The sequence below is a fragment of the Calonectris borealis genome, chromosome 1 (assembly GCF_964195595.1).
Source record: "Calonectris borealis chromosome 1, bCalBor7.hap1.2, whole genome shotgun sequence".
Lineage (NCBI taxonomy): Eukaryota > Metazoa > Chordata > Aves > Procellariiformes > Procellariidae > Calonectris > Calonectris borealis.
The window spans coordinates 16,766,849-16,788,506 of NC_134312.1; the positions used below are offsets into that span (position 1 = coordinate 16,766,849).

The window sequence follows — 21,658 nt, forward strand, 5'->3', positions numbered from 1 at the left end:
CTGTGTGACAGTTTCCCGTTAAAGTAGGGAATTGAATTCCTTTGTGTATCTTGGCGATCTTAAGCCTTTAAAGGTATTTTTAATCCTTGTCAAACACTGGTACATTTACTTCGTTTAATAGCTATAGAATTTAGTCTCTTTGGACACTAAAAAAAATTCAATGTTTTCTTAACATAATTGAATGTTAAGAAACCTTTCAATGTGCCTTACACATGGATAATGTGTGGTGAATCAGAGAACATACTGGGTGTAAAGAATTATCTGTCAAACAGGACCAAATGCTGAGGGGTTTTATTATCAAAATATACTGATTGCAAAAAATGACATTCACTCTGTCATTTCACTCTATGCTAAAAGCATTTATAACACAATACATCATTACTGCTAAATGGGAAATCTGAAGGTGTAATTACAGTAGGTAAGCATACAGTGGCACTCCCCTGGGTTGCCTCCCAGACACTCTTTTTGAAAAATCCGGTATAGACTTTGAGATGATACAGCATCTTTTCCTCAGAGAACTCTTCTGGACTTTGAAAGTGGAAGTGTGGGAAAGAATATTCAACTGTTGGTCTTAAATTGGAGTCCTGTAAAGCAGCAGAGTCTGCTTCAGTAAGATTTCAGGATCTAGTCCTTAGATATTTTGCCTTATTAACCTGAAAATAAAGGTACATGTATCCAGTAGTCCTGTTTTATAGCTGAAGGTCCGATTGCCTTTGGAGCTAATGAGCTGGAAGGGTCTTATTGATGTCCAGTGAATAGATGATAAAAGACTTTTTGTTTGTACATTGTCATACAGGCACGTCTCGACTGTGCCACGAGAAATGCCACTGGCATGCACAAACAGCAACATCTTACAGTTGGTTAAAGTTATTGTTAAGTATCTTATCTTTTGGAAAACAACAGCAGATGTGACAAAATGTCCCCTGCTGCCCTGCTGAAGTGATTCATCACGTGAAGCAAGACGAGATGCATTGTGTTTAACAGAATGGTATTAGCCATGAAGTTTGTGTGTGTATGTATGTGTATGTGCACATGGAGAAATATATATTTAAACATACAATATTTTCTTGTGTAAGTATCATTGTTCACATTCTCTGTGATTTTTAAATGCATAAGGTGAAACCAGGTTTACTAATATTTTTGAAACATAACAACTATTACTATTTTAGAGAACAGCGGAGTGTCCTGCAGGAGGGACTGGCACTGAAACAATACTGTGCAGAGCAAAACCTTGAGACAAGCTAATCGTGTTGATTTGGGTGCTGCCAGTCTGCAGTAGGGCACAAGTACAGGTCATGAGGTACGTTTTCAAAATACAGATTGAAGGAAGGTGGTATACATGCTAAAGGGGAAAGCAATCAAGTCGTGATTTCAAGCAAGAGGCTATCTGCATAATTTTCAAAAGTTAAGTAAGTGAAAAGATGACTAAAATGTTTACAATCAAGTTGGATCAGAGGAGAGCAGAGATTGTGAGGGGATCATACAAGACCTGACAGAACTAGTTTGGCTGGACAGGTTTGCCCCATCTGTCACTACATGGGCTTTCAGAGGGTGGTTGCGATTGTTTGATACTCCCTTTTTCAACTTAACAGTAGATGTTTTAAGGTTTTAATTTTTTGAGGAATCTAAAGGCTGTAACCTGACTAATGTGATAGTCCTGTGACTGATACCGAATCACAGTGATGAAATGGATTTTTACAGCTTTTGTCATCAACTTTATTATATGTCTGATGTCAAAGATAAGGTTAGATCTATCCTTGCGGTGACTTTCCATTTTCATTATCCATAGCTAATGCAGATTCAGCATCAACAAAGTTTTGCCTGACAAAGGCAATTCCCGTTGAAAAGTAGATCTGTGCTCAGATATTTCATAATATCAGTGCTACTGTTGATATTAATATTACTAATTTATATTATAGGCGTTCAGAAAGGAGGCGATCAAATTTGTGTTTCACAGAATCACAGACTGGTTGAGGTTGGAAGGGACCTCTAGAGGTCATCTGGCCCAATCCACCTGCTCAAGCAGGGGGTTTAAAAAGCAAGGTAAGAGATTAGGCAGACGTGATTAGAGATATAGACAGGGAAGCAGCAGAGTTTCAATAACTGCCCAGGTCTCCAAACTGTGTCCATGCTTGCTCTGAATGCAACCTCTGTGAGTGGAAACTGCCGCGTCTCTCTTATCACTATGGTGTGCAGAACATGAGGCTGGGAAGTTCAACCACATTATCCAACACTCCAATTATATCGTCAATGCTGCTGTATTGCTCCGCAATCCTTATTTCAAACAAGTCTAACCAAGGGATATTTTTACTTTCCTGCTTCTACAGCACCTTGCCAATGTGCCTGTTTCCCTTCCCCAGGCTTCATATGGTGCTTAGCAGGGCTATAGCATCCCTCCTGTCAGAGAGCCTCCACACCTGGCTCCTTCCAGATAATATCAACTTCTTCCTATGTTGTTTTCATTTCCAGTACTTTGGCATCTAATTTCCCATATGCTACTCTTGCTTTCTGCTGCTGTTTCTTTGAGTTCATCTACACAGATGAGTTGCCCCAGTTTAACATATTGGTGAAGCCATGGTAATTCTGCAGGCCCTTAGTGATGAAAGTGTCAGCTTAAACTTTCTTGATTAAATCCCTTTCATAACATACGTGTAAATGGATGGGACAGGCAGATGCAAGCTTGCTCTGTCTACAAGCCTGCTTTGCTCTAGAAGGTGTTCTCAAGCTTATACAGTCCATCTTTCAGTAAACTGCAGTTACTCCATGTGCCTGGCCTCTTTCCAGCAGTGGTAATACCAATGGGAGTTTCCTTTCCTGTGCTTCTTGTTTCTTCAGCACCTCTGAATCTTCAGAAATGCCAGACACGGTAAGATTGTTGTGTTCAAGCTGCAAACAAAAGACTAAAGAGGAAGGTGTGTACGTTTGCAGGATTAAAAACAGTTAATAAGAGTAATACTATTATACAAATTCATTTTCAGTTCTTAGCAAAAGTATATAATGTGCAAATTCACATCAGGCCTTGGAGTAGGTGGAATGATTCAGGACCTGTATGTAAGAGCATGGGGTCTTCCCCCAAGCCCTCCTCCTGCAGCAAGTGGGACGCAGCAAGCTAAGCCAGCCACCGCCAAGCATTGTATTGCTGCGGAGGTTCTGTATTCCACACGTGGCTATGCCAGTTGTTGGGCTGTTGCTGTTCAGGTTAGCAAGATGTAAAACCACCGTGATCTTTTATCACCCAAAGGTGAAATGTGAAGGATGGCTTAACCTGTTTTCCTCTTTGTTGTCGTAATGTATATATTCAAAGTCTGTGTCAAAACAACAAGCTATCTTAGAGAATGTTATAACTGTATTTACAGGGATGTGGGATAGTTTGCAAAAGAAGGGAAACGTGAAACAAATTAGAACACTTGTAAGTTGAGTGGGACACTTCTGTTCGAATCAATGTGAAATCTGAATTAGCATTAGTCCCTCAGATTTTTTTACAAGAGGTGTCTGTCTAAATGGCATAGTCTCATACTAATGCAGCTGCCTGGCTTGATAGATGGCACCATGGCCAGCCTGCAAGTGTCTGTACCTGAAAACACGGACTTGCTGCTTCTCACTTGAACCTTTCACCACTTCAAAAGACAGCTGGGAGACAAGACTCTATATTCCATGTATATATAAGCTGTAATATATTGCTGGTTTTTTTTTAAATAACTACACTTTGTCTTATGCTTGGCAGCACAGGTCACTCTAGTCGGCGCTATAGGCAGGAGGAGGACGTGACTGGGCTTCCCTCGGTGAGATAGCCCTGCTGCACGGGGCTGGGGAAGCTGCAGCACCCTCAGTAGCTTGTCCAGGTAACGCTGCACACCTGGCCCAGCCTGGACACAGCTAATGCAGTTCCCGTGCTGGAAATCCTCAAACTTGTTGGGAATAAGCTTTAGTAATTCCTGAAGGAGCAGAGAAACAGGTTGAAGGTGTAAACAAAACACCATTTTGTGAATGTGGAGCATGTTTTGTTATGAATACTTTTGTCTGTCTTAGTCCAATAATTGTAACATATAATAAACTGGTAGAGCAGAAAGAGAGGATCTCTGTTCGTGCACGGTTGCAGGAAAAGAGCTTGTACATCTGTCAAAATTGGCACCATTTTGGATTTTCAATATTTAATAATTTGTTTCTTGGCTTGCCGTTTCACTTTGTGTTATTTCAGTTGAGTTGAGAAAAAAAGATACAGGGTTTCGTTATCTATAGGGACTGATTTTCTCGGACTGAGTAGTTTGAGTAGTTGGACAGTGATTTCCGAAGTATTGTGCTAGAAAATGTTAACAAACCCTTGCAAAGCAATGCCAAAGTACTCTATTTTTGTTTTCATAAAAGCAAAAATGTAAATGTTTTCAAGATGTTGAAAGGCACTTCTGAGTTACTTAGATTTATTCATTAATTTTATAAGAATTACAGATTCTGTCCAAAAACACTGACATCCTTAGACGGAAACCTTGTTGGAGTAGACTTGATATAACAGATGGGCTGGAGCAGCCCCTTGTGAAAGATGGGGGCAGTCAAAGCTGTGATGGCAGTTTATTGACCGTCTGCTTTTTTTTTGATTGAGAGCTACAAAGCCTGGCATGGTGGGCTGCTTCTCTGCTGTTGAGTGAGCTAACCTCGGAACCCTGATGCATCTGGAATTGTCTGTAAGACCTGCTTGAAGGGGGGAAATTCTTCTTTTCTTTAAACGTTGGATGTCATTGCTTTAAAAAAATACTCACTTAATACTGAAGAGGGAGGAAAGTGTTTGGGGGTGCTTCATTTCCTCCAATACTGTGGATTTTCAGTATATAGTCAAAGGATTAGTCTGAGGATTCTTGAATGTGGAAATGTTTCAGGTTTTTTTTTTTAATGTACAGCAACTCTTGATAGAACAACTTCATAATTTTGACATCCCCAGAAATGATCAATATTAACATCTTTCTGTATGTATCTAACTCAGTTACTTTGTGTGGCTTTGTAATTGTATTTATTTGCTTTCTAAGATACAGTACTTGCTTAAAAATTCCAAGGATACACATATGCTTTTGTCATTTTCTTTACATTTTAGAAAATAAGCTAGGACTGCACAACTTTATCACTGAAACTGCATTTCCTGCAGGAGCTGCAGTATTCACTGTGCTTGTATAGTATCACAACTTGACCTTTTTCTGCCACGTAGTTTTTCCCTTTTCAGGAAGAAATTAAAAAGACCTGTCATATTGTTGCATTAATAGGCAGTTAGGGCTGCACAGGTTGGTATAAAAAATGGGCATACTAAAATAGGTAAGCATCAGCAAATATATTTAGTAGTTATCATAATCTATGCAAGTGTTCTTTTAAATTTTTGAAATTAGATTGCTGTGCCATAATAAACATGAACATCATTGCCCAGCGCCCAGGCTTTGGTAGCTTGGCATTTGGATTTGCAGAATCTAAATTTCCCTGGTTTGTTTTCCATAGAAATGAAACATGTTGTTTATTTATGGATAAACAGTAAGCTTCTAGTTGAGGATATATAACCAGTGAGTGCAATAAGCAACAAGAAGGAATGTCGGGGGCAGAAGGTGCCTGTTTGTATATATCAGGCAGCAGACATCTACGTGCTTTTATATGATTCTTTATTCTTTGCTTTTTTAAGCATATAGAATCAGTACACTATACATTGCTGCTGATAACTGGCAATTTCTGACTTCCCAGTAGAACTGGATTTTGAGAAGATTTAGATGTGTTGGAGTTAAACGTGGCTTCCTGAAGCTTTGTCTGGTGGAAGTAAATAGGAGTTTCATAGCAGGTGTCAGCGGGCCAAGACTTGACATTTATTGTTATTTTCCTACCCTTAAGAAGAAAAAGAGAGGTGTATTGGGAGATCAGAGACTGTTTGGATGATTTTGGTGACTAGAATAGTGCAGTACGATGTAAGTTTTGACAGGCAGTTAGGAATTTTATTTAGAGAGCCTTAAGAGGTGAGAACGTATTAACATTAGCGTTTTAATTCAGATTATGTCTATCCTTCATGCATCTTCATCTCTCCAAGATGCGCACCCTTGCCGGGATCTCAGACCGTGCAGCTCTTTCAGATGAAATGAGCCTGGATGAGGTGTTGCAGTCGCTAATGGGCAGGCAGACCGTGGAGCCAGGCTCAAAACCCATGTGTGTGTAGATACTCGGTCCTCAGTACCAACAGTTTCACTGTGGAGGTCCTCTCCTGCTGCACCGCGAGTTGGTTGTGTAGGCATGGCCTCAAGTGGCTGTACTGGTGGGGAAGACGAGTTGAGGGAGGGAGCTGGGAGGATCTAAATACCTTGTCTTAGCCAACGGGCGAGGCAGTAACATCCTGCTATAGGTGCAATCATTTATGGCTGGTAGTGTCGTAAATGGCTCAAGCACTTTTGCAAGTAGTCAGTTGAGCATATTGTCCATCATGGATTATTGATTTGAAATAAAAAGTGTTTTATGCTTAGAATAGAAAAATGGGGACCACTAAAATTTCTGAGGATAACACATCTGGGCATTAAGACAACAAGGGGACATTTAAAGCAAGCTGCATTTTGACCAGAAAAAAGCTGCATTTTTTATGGTTATTACTGTGTGAAAGCCTATAGGCTGCTAAGTATTTGAGGGCTTGAATATTCAGTATTTCAGCCAGCACAAATTAATAGAACAAGATGAAAAGTGCGTCTGCAGCATGAACAAAAGTGCTGATGCGTTTTCTTGAAGGTTTATTTAGCTCTCCCTGAGAACATAGGCACAATATCTGTGTTCATTTGATCTCTGTGAAAAATGGTAGAAGACTTCCTTTTTTTCCCTTTTCATTTTGCTGAGTTGATTTATTTATGAGTTACTGTTCATGTGGAACGGTTGATTAGAGAGAAGTGGAAACTTCTGTCAAAACGCTCCTGTTGGGTGCAGATTCACATCCCTGCAATGTGGTGCTAAGGCATTTCAAAGCAATCATATTCTGGTTAAGACAAAAGTAATACGATAGGGAAGGTTTCAGGCGCTTCAGTGGCAGTGAAATAAAACTGCAAAACCTAAAACCAGGAGGTTGCAAGTGTCGCTTGCAACGTGTTGGATGCCTTAGATTAGTTGTGTATGACCTTTAGCAGGAGTGAAAACATACTTGATTTTTGAGCTGTCTTTCCCTAGACAGTACACAGAGTGCTAAAATCCTGCATGTTTTGGCAGAAAAAAGATAGAGCACAAAGCAACAGCTGGATTTGAAAGCCATATTTATTTAAATTAAAAATGCAAACCCATTTCTAGCAGAATATGATTGACCATTGAAAATATAAACAGCCAAGGGAATGGCAATTCATCTCGTGATGTCTTCCAGTCAAAACTTTAGTCAAACACAAGTTATGCCTTGGTTATGCCTGATTTCCCAGGGTAATTGGGTGTCAGTCTGCGGCCGCATTATGCAGGAGGTCACACTTGATATTTGTTATGATCTTTTTTGATTTAAAATCAGAAACCATAACAGAGCCAAATTGAAATCAGCGGTGTTCGTATTTGTCTCTCCCTCCGCTCGCAGGTACTACAGTGCTACCATTTTGCAGATGTCAGGAGTTGAAGATGACAGGCTTGCAATCTGGCTGGCTGCACTGACAGCATTTATAAACTTCATTTTTACTCTCGTGGGAGTCTGGCTCGTTGAAAGAATGGGTCGCCGGAAACTTACACTTGGTAGCTTAACAGGTGAGTGCTTAATTAGTGTATTGTATATTCCTCATAGTTATTAATCAAATGAAAATAAATTTTCAAGTGCTAGTTTCATCACAGTAGTCCTCTTTAAAATAACAGTGTTGACCTCATCTTCTCCCTGAAATCGTATAGCTTTTCAAGGCTAGTAGTATAGTACCACAGCTACAGGCTAATTTAAAAAATGGGGTTTAGCGTGTTATTTTTTCAGGTGCAGTTCCTCCTTCAAGCCATGTTTGACAATGTTTCATTTAGCTTTTTATGCCTTTTTTTCAGTATAAGGAATCAAATGCTTGCAACTTCACAGCTGGCTAGTTTTTAAATCTCATGTGTATATATGCGATATGTAATTTCTGGCTCATTAATGTGAATTCAGAACATCTTACCAAGAACTACTGGAGAAAGCATATCACATAGCCATTTCAGCACTTTTTAAAAACTAATGCAGTTCTTTGCGTAGTTATCTCAAATACAGTACAGTAAATACCTTACCTACACTAATGTGATTTTAATTCATCTCCTGTATGAGATACTAAAAGACAGAATTCTGGATTTGTACATTTTTTCCAAATATTCAAACACCGTAACGCATCATGTAGCCATCTCTTGGAAGCAGGAAAAGGCAGAGTGAGCAGTCTTGCCTACACTCAGCCGCGTCCTGCCATTTACCCAGTAAGTCCCTGCTTGCTCCCGCGTTACGTGCTCGTTCTGGCTGAAGTGATCTGTGACCAATACCTGCCTCTGGCTGAACGTCTGAAAGGTTCATGTGTTTCAAAGAACAGGGTTTGGAAGAGAGAAACAGTTCCTGCTCTTCTTGAAATAATGTTCACAAGTGTTTAGCTGGGAAGGTTTAATGTCTCCGTATTTTGTTCTGTTGTCGCTGTCAGGGATCCAAACTTCTAGTTAATGCAACACAGCAGAGTGCGGACCACCTGCCAAGTCGCTGGCCATCTGCAGTTCCCAAGGCATGGGAGTTAATCTACACTCGCAGTATTTGAATGCATTTATATAGGCAGAACAGTGATGGCACAGTGTCACATCTGGTTTGATACACAGTTACCCAAATTTGTAAATTAAAACATGCAGTTCGGAGGCAATTTAGTATTTCCAAGTTGTAATAAATGTGTATTTGGAGTGTTACCATTTTGGTTTGGAGTCGAGAATCCAAGTTCAGAAATGTAGTCATGACAGAGGAGATTGGAAAAGCATGTTCCTCACCTTACGTCTTAAAAAAAACCGAAAAAAAATCTCAAATCGCTACTTTTATCTCGGTCTACCTCCAGATCAATTAAAATACATCTCCCCTATAAGTTCTTCTATGTCTCCAACCAGCGCCAAGTCTTTCAGAGGGGAAAGACCCAGTTCTGTACCATTCCCTATGCTCAATATCCTTTTTTCCCCTGTGGTACTTGTCTGTTTTCTTGTCTTTCTGTGAAGTAGATCTCTCCTCGCATTGCACTGGTACTTCTGGTTCTTGGGTGCTGCCTCTCCTTTATACTCTGGACTCCTAAATACTCTGGAATGGAGTATTTATATGTTTATATATTTGGCCCCGATACCTCATACATCTGGCCAGCCCCTCAGGAGTTTATTGCTTTATCTGGACCCAGCTGTATAGGTGTGATTCCCACATGGACTTTTCATACAATCTCAGAACTCTTTGGTTTTTGGCTCTGGTTAAGGTCATATATTTGAAATGTAGATATAAATGTCTCTTACAAAGCATATTAGTCATGGAACAGAGAAGAATATAGAAATAAGACACAGAATTAATGAAGGAGAATAATACAGTTAAGAGTTATCTGTTTATGATGTTTGGACAGAACGTAATTGTTTGGTAAAAATATTCTTGGTCCTTCTGTGGTCACTTGCCAGTCTGCAGCATCACTTGATCCATGCTGCGTTGCTTGCGGTGTTCTTTATCATACAGTCCCTCCTTAAGGAAGATATAAATAATGACAGTAATGAAATCATATGTCATCTCTCTGTATTGTTTAGAATTTTTTTATGCAATGTTTCACACTTGGATTGAGGTAGTGGTGGATATGATGTGTTTTCCTTAGCAAGAGGGCTGTTTAATAAAATGATAATTACTAAATCTGCTGATGGATTTGTTTTCCATGATGAGTTTTCTCATGGGGTAAATGTACATTTTACTGCTCTACTTTGGTTTGTGTTTCTAAGGACATTGACTTTCACACTGAGTTATTACTGGCTGCTTCTCTGGTCTTTGGAGAAGCCAGTCCCCCATTACATAGAATGAGGACAAAACTACTACCTTTTCCTGCTGCTGCAAGGGTGTGGGGGTTTTTTTGGTTAAAGTTGATTGATTTGATGTTTATTAGATGATAACCTACAAGAATAATCAGTAGAGAGATAGTAACAGTAATATTTTGATTAAAAGCCAACATACTGTAATTTAATTTTACAAACTGGTGCAGCTTTTCCTGCTTTCTGAAAACATTTGGGAAAGAGCTATTTTACATTTAATTTAATGTATCCTTACCATTTTCAAAATATTAGCAACTTTTGGAAAATTGAGCCTTTCGGATAGATCCAGAAGCATTAGGAAAATTACAGTAAACTGCGTCTGCCAAAAAAAAAAAAAGAAGAATAAATCACACCATTTTAGTTTTCTTTACTACAGTTACTGGTTCCTCTTAGTTTCCCATTCATTTTATATCTTGGCATCATTTCTTTGTCTTTCTTTTGCTCTTTTTTTTCAGTTAATTTCTTTCTCCAAAGCTGTTAATTGGGAAACATGCAGGAATTTTGACAAATGCAGTATCCGTTTTATTTGTTTTCCTTTTTTCCCTTCAGAAATTGTCAATTGGAAAGCATAGTGGTATTTGGGCGTTGGACAATTTGTATCTGTTTTTGTACAGAGACGATCTAAAATATCTTCAGGATATTTCCTTTTTTTTTTTTTCATCTCAGCTAATGATGTACTGTAATTGCATGTTTTTGTTCATCGTAGACAAACTTTCCACAGAATGAAAATATATAATAAACTTCATTCACCAAGTTTACATATTCAGTACTTTTCCAAAGAAATAAGACATTTGCAAAGGTATTGGAAGTGAGTGTTAGTGTATTTGGTTAACTTTAAAGACAGACAAAGCATATTTAGAATGAATATAAATAAGATTATAGGCCCTGTCTAAAGATATTTGCTGTCTGGTTTATGGCATTTTGAAAGTACAGCAGGTTTAGTGCAATATCCAGCCTGCCCAGAAAACTGGGATTATTAGCGTACCTACTAGCCATAGCAGTACAAAGCCAAGTATAGAATAAACTGAAATCACGTTTTATGGTGGGTAGGTGCTTTCTCCACATACAGTTTGTGATTGAGTTTAAGATCTTAGTTGCCTCAGTTCAGGTAAATGTGTGGTCCAATCATCTCCAGTTCGTGCATATTCATGCCTGTTAGCCATGGCTGCTGCACAGACACTTTCATGAATAATTTTATTACACAGATCTTGCTACTTGAGTTATTATTTATATCTCAGAAAAAGTTTTTCACATACTTGGTAGGTTTGCCTGCTAGGAAACTCTTGCTTTTTTAAAAACACCATCAAACCCACCCCCGAAACTGCCAAAACATCCCCTCTGCCCTCCACCCACCAAAAAAAAAAACCACCCCAAAATAAAAACCAGATAATCTGTAATTCATTGAAGATTACCAGAGTGATGTGTTAAGGTTTTTAATGTAGTGGCATTTCTAAAGGTTTGCACAGATGCATTTGTGACAAAATTACTTACATGCTTCTAACATACAGAGCAAAGGGATGATGAGGAGTATTTGGAATTGAATGCAGTATCCTTCATTTGCCCTCAACCATTAAGCTATGTCACTGCACACTTCTAAATGTATGCTGCCTTCCAACTGGGATGTGCTTCAGTGGTTTGTGAGTCTGTTTTTGAATAATAAGGATAATGTTATTAGATCATTAGTAACTAACTCACAAATAATGTTGTTACTAGTTTTGTATTTTTAGATCAGGCTATACATGTTATATGTGACCTCTCAAATAAAACATGCCACATAAATAGTGAGTATACTAATAGGTATACAGGGTATTTCATACAACATAGAACTCGATGCTTCGTCAAGTAGCAAGATGTAAAGGTTTTATAAGTCTGAGTTTGGGATAGTTGCAGTAGTATCATGAGTAGTGAAGTATATAAATTTTCATTAAAATTATACAACATATTGTATGTGTGTGACAAATAAGGTAGGAAAACTACAGGTTATGTTCTAGTAATGGCCTGTTGCACAAAGGATGAACCTTTTTTGCCATCTTCCCTCTCATCATTTTGCCCAGCTCATGCACAAGGCATTTGTTGGGGGGACAGGAGCAAATAGATGGAAGGGGGCTTTTTCCTAAGTGTTATGTGTGCTCTTTGAAATAAGATTAGAAATTGCAGTTGGGCTTTTTGGTGGTGTTTTTATGGGAGGTCAAACTTCTGTCATTTCACAAAGGGAAGTAGAGTCAATGAAAAAGCCGATGCTATTTTCTGTTTTACAGGAAAGCCCTCAAGTCTGGGTGTGGGAGTAGGAAGAAGTATGGTGATTTCAAAGTCACTATTGAATTTTACTTTTACAGCATTATTTTCAACATCAAAAAGAATATATCCGTTCATTCCTGCAGTCGTCAATTCCACATATTAAAAAAAAAAAGTCTCAACCTATTAATTTAATATCTGGACATTAAACCTGATGCACTTGACTTTAACATCTAACCTAATTCAAGATGTGGATGTAGCAAAGGGTATTTTTCTTAGGTTCTCATCACAACTCCTTAGCAAATACTGTATGCATAGTAATGGGGTGCCTTGCTTTCCCAAGCATAGTTCAATTCAATAGAGAATTATTTCATGTACTCTGGAGAAAAGTATCACATTGTTCTTTATCTGTATTTTTAGGTACTGCTGTAGCACTCATTATCCTAGCTTCGGGATTTTTGCTATCAGCTCAGGTCTCGCCAAGAATCACACTTAATCCACCAGATCCTTCACATCAAAACTCTACCTGCACAAAATACAGGTGAGATTTCATGATCATTCATCCAATCTTCTTGAAGATTGTTTCCAATTAATTGAGTTTTACAACCTAGTATAAGTAATATACTATTCACGAAGTCTAGTACAAGAAACTAAACTAGATATCTAAAGTTAGAATCCTAACTTTCCTCAATAGAGAAAATTAGACTCTTTGCTTAAATGCTCTGAATAATCCTTTGGAATTTCTTGGACTAAATAAGGTGGTTAAGCGGCAAACTCCACACTTGAGATCTCCTCTGTTATATCACATCTGCTGCAATTAATAGTGGACACAGTTAGGGAATATTTTAAAAGTAATTTGTAAATATGCTTGCTGTTATTTGTCTACTTGTAGATTTGTCATGTATAACAGCTTCAAGAAGTGTTCTTCGCCTTTTGTCTTCCTGAGTGGAAAAAAAAACCCTTCAAATAATTACAGATCAATTAACAATCAAAACAAATGTGATTTTTTTGACCTTTTTTTCTGTAATGGGTGGAAGATACACTTTTGTATGCAATCATAGTTTCAGATAACATTACTTCTAGGGTGTTAGGAATGTGTCATTTTCTGTATTTTGTGGTTTTTATTCATTCTTATATTCATTTAGCTGGCAGACTAGAAAATTCCCTGTTGAGAGAAGATTAGTTAAATGGCTGAAGAAATTCTTATTTATGTTCAAAATCTGTTTTACATGTGTTTGCAATAGAGATAAATATCAAGAAATGAGAGGTATACTTCTAGTTTCCTAGCGATATTGGCTAGAAATATGGTTCATGGCTTTTCATATGCCAGCAGAATGTCTTAGGTGAAGGATTCTGAGGATCTGAAGCTAAAGCATAATTTATAGACCCCTGGGAAGGGGACAGAAGGTCTTCAAAAGAGTGTAAATAGGTGCTAATTAGATACTACCAGATATGAGGATCCCTACATGTAAAAACTGTATTTTTACTTGTTTTCTACAGCAGTCAACTATATTTTGCAATTTTTGAGATGTGCCTATGTAGCTTTTTCAAATGGCAAGTAATCTGGTTAAAACATGCAAAGAGGGGAAGAGCTCTCCTTTCAGAATAAGATAACATTAATAGCAGGATGTTAAAAGGATTTGCCTAGGACTTAAGTTAACTATTTAGAAAGGATGTCTGGAGAGCACAGATGAACCATTTGCAGAACTCATATAATAAAGCTAGATGATTATATAACCTGAAACAGTATAAAATCTGCATAGAAGAAGTGTGGTTAGTCCACCTTAAGAAGTAATGAAAAATTATTCGACACAATTTTCATGTTCCAGTTAACCACAGCTAGTCAGGAAGGAAATTTAGACTCGCTGCGGCTTGCTCAGTGTGCGCTTCTGGGCAAAAGCATGAAAAATTAAAGCAGGTAGTTCTAATAAAGGCATGTTGTTTCATGAATTGTTGGAGTATTTTAATCTGTCATAATTTCTGTTTCTGACATGAAGTGGGCAAAAGCAGATATGATAGAAATTCACACAGTCTAGAAAATGGTCTAGAAAAGAGCAATAAAAGAATTGAAATATTTTCATTTGGGAATATTTTGAAATAGGAGGAGCTCTCTTAGTTTACAGATAAAAGTGAACGTGTAAAGGTGGATGTGAAATAATTAGCAATGTATTAGAAAGCTTTAGTTGCTCCTATTTTAATCTTCCAGTATACCTTGGAAAAGAGACACAAAACCCAGGAGATTTGAAACTAATAAATGGATGCAGTTGCCCACAGATCACTGAATTAGGCTACAGCACCCACTATTTAAAAGGTTTAAAAAAAAAAGGCATTTTTATGATTAATAACAACTTTAACACTTGTGTATCTGTATTCGGGATATCAATTTTCATGCTTCAAAACATCACCAAACCCTGACCTTGCTAGAGCCGGAGGAAGAATATTCCTTCAGCACCATGAATATTAGTGTCCATTTTGGGAGGTATATCAGCCACTGACTCTGCGACAGGAAGCCTCAAAATTCCAGGTGTCTTCAGTCAAGGGAGCAGTAAGCGCAAGAAATACTGTTTGCTTTCAGCATGGTTCAAGGGAAGAAAACATTTTAAACATTTTGCCTCCAGTGATGTCTCCAGAGGAGCTTAGTTTCGGCATGCCTTTCTGCCAAGCTCTTGTAGCTACATATAGAGAATATATGTTAATTTATTCCTTTATCTAAATTATTTCTGGAGGGGATGACATACAAGCATACATTATATTCGACTTGGAAAAGTGGCTGTTCAAGGTACGGGTATGCCTGCTTTCTGTGCACATGGTTAATAAGCTGAATGAAATTTTAAAAAATGTTTTTGTCATGAGAAGGTAGATGGTGTCTTCACCATTCCACTCAGGTTAGAAGAACTTCAGCATAACATGCAGGGCCTTGGAAGGAAGAGGAGGTGGGGACTGCAAAGCAAAGGAAAGCTAAAGGCTGGGCTGGGCTGTATTTTGTGGGGCTCGCCTCTCTCTCCTTTTTGGCCCTGAAGGTATTCCCCATGGCCGTTACGGTCAAAGAGGTTCCCAAACCTGAGGATTTGGAAGTAAAAGTCTACTCTGCATAATGCCAGTCTTGTATATTTTCTATGCTACTCTAAGAATAATGGCAGTAAAGGAGCTGTACAGATAGCCACCATGTAGGGTAGCAAATGTTACTGTAGGGATGGTTACAAATAACATACCCAGTCAAAGTAAAATGAAGCAACTTAATGGCAGTGGTCTCTTGCTGTTTAATCCATATTTTAGCTTGCTTCAGTGTAACTGCTGGTGTCTCGTATTGCTTAGCATTGTATCCTGCAAGCCTTGAAGAGATCTCAGAAAGTTTTGGAAAAGCAAAAGACAGCAGGACTTTAGAAGATCAACACATAATGCCATCTCCCTGTAGCCACCATAACCACTTTTACATATGTGTGCCTACACAAATGCAGCTCATAGTCTTCATCTAATGGTGATGCAGTGCTTCTCTGAGGTGAGGTACGCTTAGTCAGAGTCTAAAGCTGTTTGCACCTTGGCCATCTCAGAGTATGGGGGTGTTTCCTAAATATAACTTGTATTTGTCCTTGCTAAAATGTATTTATAAGTTATAAAATCATCAGTAAAATGTATTTTGCTGACAAAAGTTTCACCGATACTGTGCAGAGTAAAGATGCTTTTTATGTTTGCAAATCCATTGGGTTAGAGTAAGTGTGGGTGTCCATTATGGAAGCCTTAGAGCTACTACAAACAGTCTGTTTGTTTGTTTTTCCCTCAGATCTGTATTCCTCTGCACAGATTAATTCCTGCTGCTAGAATGACAATGAAGATAGAACAGACTAGCAGATAAAGAACACAGTCACTGTCCTGATTCAAAAAAGCACCTTGAATACTACGTTCTGAAAGAGCTGTGCCGTGCAAAGAGAGGTACAGGTTACCTGTACGTGCTTGTAGAAAACAAACTAGTAAGATAGGCTGCAAATAGCAAGTAAAGTAGTTTCATTTGGTGTAGAGACGTTGATCATAATGATCATAATGTATCATAGTTGATCAACAGCCAAAAAAATAATCTGTAGATCAGTGAAAAAAATTGAATGTAATCCTCATTCACAAGGACATGACGGAAATAATGCAAACCCAGCAGGACACCCTGAACACTGAAATTCTGTTTGCCTCCTCACAGGTGGAAGCGGGTGGGTGTCTCACTGAGGAAGGGCAAGGTGAATGCTCATCTGTGTGCCATCCTTAAATCAAACTCCATTTTCACACTCAACCTGTGTAAGGTTGTATAGGTGTTTGCAGTGTGATCGCTTCTCTTCTTTGATCATAATCTCTTCAGCAGCTGTGATCTGTTACTTACCATCAAGGCTACAGAGAAGCTCAGAAGTAAGCTTAGGAGTACAAAACGGCATCGTCCCAAAATTTGTAATCTTAAAAATTGAAAGATAAGCTAGCCATTCCTACTATTATTTTGACTACTCAAAACTCTATAAACATGTTCCCATTTTTACTGGGGACTTGCCTGGTTCTAGAAGGAGGTCAAGGTTAGGGCATGTGCACTAGCTACCCTACTGCCTTTTTCCAATGTTTAAGAATTAAAGGTGTGACCGTCCCACTGTACCTTTCTCTGGGGCATTGACCCATTTCTGAAAAATGACCGTTGTCATGTTGCCTTGTATTCTTCGTCTTTTTGTCTCCTTTCATTCATGCCTCTGTCTCTCTTACTGCACTTCTTGAGACTTGGTCAGCTGTAGAAGACATAACGTGAACTTGTTCTTCTTAAACAATATTTTTCACCTAGGCTACTATATGAAAATGGTAACTTTTTTGTTAAGCTTAGGTTAACCCTGAGGCTCATATAATTTCATAGGGAAATTATACTTGTGCACAAGAAGTTTCTCAGGTCCCTTCCCGAACTGATTGTCTTCAGAGTTTGATTAAAATAATGCAGGCGGTGCCAGCTGTGCTGAACACACAAGGGCTCTGTTGGTCATCTTTGAATTAGTCACCCTCACGTGGTTAATGTTCCTAAGCTCATTGTACAAATACACACCACTGAGACGAAAGCACCAATATTTAGTACTCTTACATAGCAATTTTACAAGATAGCTGTTAGGCAGAAATATGTATTTTACTTACAAATTTAGCAAAAGTATATAATTGGGATCAGTCCTGAAAAACTCAGCTAACCTAGTAACTGAAGCTGGTTTTATTGTATTTAATAGCCTTAGGATACATATAGTAAGTATATCAGCTATTGTACTTTATTTTGTTGAGTTAACTCATTGACAATCAGATTTATCTGCAAACTAGACATCAGTATTCTTCATGTTGTCACTGTATCACAGAACCAGTATTTTTTAAAATACGATTCTCATTTTACGTTTCTAATGTCAAAGTGACTGAGCTACTGGTCATTCTGATAACTGAGAATTGCAATAATAAATATAGTAATGTGTTTCTGCTATTAAGGCCAGAAAATTATGAGTATGTAAAGAGATAAACATGTTTGAGAATACTTTTGTCAGCTCTTATGAAATGTAATTAAAATTCTGATAGACAGTTTATGTTGTAGAACTGTAAAATGACCTCGACATAATCTTGAAATTTATTAAGGAGATAATATAAGGATGTATCACTTGGGAATAGTTTTCCATCTGCTGACATGTTGCTCCTATCAATCAAAACTTGTAATTTAATTTAAAATCATAAGGGATAGGAAGGAATATGTCAGTTCCATGTAGTAAGCATCTTTAATGTGAATGAGGAAAAACTCCTCTCACCAATTTAAACACAAAGGTCTGAAAAGTGACTTCCCTGAACAATAATGTCTGTGAGTGTAATGCAGACCCTGTAACCCTGTAACCCTGTTTCCACTTTGTCTTTGAATCAAACTCTGCATTGCTGAGGGAGCAAAGTGATATTCATATAGTAATCTATTAACACTTCACATCTCCGCTAATACTTCTAAGACTTCGCTGTTTAACAAAAACTGAAACAGTGTTTAGGGAATTATTTTGTAGAATCTTCCAAGGTGATGGTGTTATCCTTTATATGGTCTGCAGGTTTTAGTCACACAAGGATGATTTTAATCAAGTTTGAACAAGGCTTGTATCTGATCTGCCCAGAAGCTGGGAGTATAGTATGTATGTGTAGAAGAGTAGTTTTAAAAGCAAAGTAATGGAGACTGCCGTTATGCTCAAAATAAAGGTACATGTAAGCTATTTATTGTCTGTTTTGCTCAGTTCCAGGCATAAATCGGGAAGCTGTTGTGCTGGCGGCTATATAAATTCGGAAAAAAAGATCATCAAAGACAAGAGACAATTGATACCTATGTGCGAGTAGATCAGGAACACTTTTCATGTGGTGTCAGTATTCCAGCACAGTCTGCTGTCAAGGTGCTTATAGTAGTAGTGGTGTAGCCATGATGATCTAAGGACTTAAGCAAAGCAAGGCTTGTAGTGAATAGTTCCTTTATAGGACTATGATAGGTAGGAAAAATGGATGAGCCACCGGGGTCCTCTTCAGGTCTAAAGCAGAAGTAGCAAACATCAAGAAGCCGAAAACAGTTGCTCTGAGTTTATATAAATTGTGTTGCTTAGTTGAGGCATGTGAGTCTCTGGAAAAGAGGGTTTAAGGAAAGTTTGAAGAGAGCTAATGCATTTATATGTGGCTGGCATATCAAGAAGAATAAGGATTCAGTACTGGTCTGGAACTTTCCTATGAAGGAGTCATTGAAGAACAGTCTCAGTGGACTAGATGGAGCAGGAGCCTGATTTGAAGATGAGGAGGGGTTGATCATACTTAAATGTAACTGTGATTTAGGTCTGTTGGAGTAGATGCATGGTAAATTACAGAACTGCAGGTAGTGTATGAGTACTGTGATTAAAAATGGTCGCTTTTCCTTATGGACATCACTGATTGGATACATGTGTTACCTAATGGACTGCCAGTAGACCTCAGCAAATAAACTTCTGTCCTTTGGTCTCCTATTATCACAGGAAAGTGCTCTTGAAATCCAAGTGGGTTTTTCTCATTCTTTGTTAAATATTGTATTTTCTGTGTCCTAGATACGACAGCTTGAAGTGGTATCTTGCAGTTACCACGTATTTTAACCACTTAAAGCATCCCCTATATTCTTGGCCAGTGATACTTAATCAGAATTTAATGGTTAGCTTTTGGAAGCAACACAGGAATAATCAGAAGTGTAACAAAGTGCTTGATTTCATGCCTGAGGTGCAGTGAAACATGTGCAAACAGCACAAGACCTCAGACACAAGCATCAGGCAGTTTTAAACAAGGTCCTAGTAACTAACTGAAATGAGTTTGTGTATAAAAATGAAGTAAGCCATTTACCAAAAAACCCCTAAGCCCTTTAATTGTGTAGCTGGCTGAAAGCTAAATGCACCGATGTCCTCACGTGTCAACAGAGCTGATAAATCTGTTGCAGTATTTGTCCAAAAGTCCTTATGTTTTTGTTCAGTTAAATATCTTGGATGTTTTTCTTGTTTAGATTCATCAGTTGCCTGTGTCCCTTGTGGAGTCCAGCTGGGTAGGCACGCTCTGATCAGTGATGCTCAGCTCAGCTATCTTGGCCATTTGCTTTCAGTTGGGGCTAGAGGAAGAGGCATTCTCTGGTTGTAGATAGGAGAATACAAGCACAGAAGCAAGGGAAGCTTGATTCCAGTCTGTTGTTTTTCTGTAAGAAGCTGGAAAGGAGCTACACCACATGCTAAGGGAGGTAAGAGGATTGTGTGCATAACCAATCTTGAGAGCAAAGAGTAAACCTGAAGGCATACCAGGTAGGATGAAAGATCCACCTGGCCTAGGATCATGTTTTCAGTATGGCAAACAGCAAATTGGAAAGAGTAGAAAGCAGCACAATCGAAGTGACATTCCTTTCCAGCCTGTGGTGATTTGCAGCTTATGTTCTCTCTGGGTGGTATGTGCTAATCCTCAGCAGATACTGCAAGACCCTCCTGTCCCTACATCAAGCCTTTCCTGCCTGAGATGTTTTTTTATTGTTCCTACAGTCTATGAGGAAAACGTTGTTCAGGAATATGAATTCTTGCATCATGCAGAGCCGGAGCAGTGGGTTCAACAAGCTCACAACGGTGGAATTTATTCTGTGGAGAAGACAGAGCATGAGGAAAATGTCTTGCATGTTGCGAGCGTATCAGATTTTCACATATAGCTACTTCTTCACATACAAAGGCTGATTGTGCAGCATGTGCTCAGTGAGACTGATGAATCCAAAACAAGTAGAAAGAGTCCATCCCCAAGAAATGTCCGTATTTGTGGACGTTTTGATACTCTGAGAGGCTGTTCATGCTACCCATGTAGTAGAATATTATGAAATCAGGTGTTACATTCTGGAAAAGAACTACACAGTCCATAGTATATTATCAAGCTCAGTTTGTATGGATGATAGTAACATATTAATATAGTTTTATAATTGGATAGCAGAATATGGAAGGCAAAGTTGAAAGTTCCTTAAAATGTGGCAAAAGTGAAAATCGATGAAATGTTTTGAAATGAACAATTCAGAAATTGAGATTCAGCTTGAAAAAGACAAAATAATCTAACAAAAAGAGAAACAGCACTTGCAGAGCAAGGGCACTGGGCAAAGGTCTTTTACTGTTAAGTCACTCAACAAAAAGTGGCAAGGTACAATTTGCAGCTTAAATTAAGAGACTCCTGAGAATTGTAGGAAAGTCATTACTTACAAGGTCATTTTACAAATTTAAAGCACAAAATGTAATGACAAACCAAATGCAAGTATGGAGTATTCTAAGCAGTCGGGAAAAAGCAGGGGAAGAAGCAATTGTGAACTTTTCATTGTCATCTGGAGGGTCACTTTAGCAGGTCAGAGATTTTATTCAGTCTTTTTAGAGACTGCACTAGAGGCTAGTAAACTACACTGTTAAGAAGAAAAAAACAGTAATTTTGCTATCAAGAAAAATGTGCACAGCTAGCCAATTAATAATTCTTCTATATACTTTAAATTCTCTGTGAAAGAGAAAGGAATTGTGACCTTTGGGATCGACCTGTAACTTCAGGAACAGTTCATCGGGCAGGCTGCTCCAGAGCAGAGCATCCTGAAAGCTGGTGGTGCTCAGGCTGGCAAGAAATTGCTAGCAAGGGACCTTGAAGTTGGTGCTGTCAGGCTTTCTAGACGTCAGATATTCCCATTTGGTCAGGTGAAGAGGACATGCCTTGACTGAGTCGGCAGAATCGGGTTTGGGAATTACAGGTTTGGGGATATCTAATCTCCTAACGGTCCATCAGCTTGTCAGTAAATGTGGTCTGACAATGAGGCAGGAACCCCGAAATCCCATGCCACGGCAGTTCCAAATAAACTGAGGGGCCAGGCTACTGAGACTTTTGTTTTGTAGACTTCATGCCACTAAGCTGCAAAGAAGCTGGGCATCTTTGG

The 21,658-nt window shown here is 38.5% G+C and overlaps 1 protein-coding gene across 3 annotated transcripts in view; it reads left to right on the top strand.

Annotated features, from left to right (window-relative positions):
- SLC2A13 (solute carrier family 2 member 13) overlaps positions 1 to 21,658 on the top strand; it is a 168,204-nt gene that overhangs the window by 112,015 nt on the left and 34,531 nt on the right. For all 3 annotated transcript variants that reach the window (XM_075145784.1, XM_075145793.1, XM_075145802.1), the window contains exons 5-6: positions 7,547 to 7,710; positions 12,640 to 12,760. In XM_075145784.1, coding sequence (XP_075001885.1) covers positions 7,547 to 7,710; positions 12,640 to 12,760 — 285 coding nt within the window. The remainder of the gene's footprint in view (positions 1 to 7,546; positions 7,711 to 12,639; positions 12,761 to 21,658) is intronic.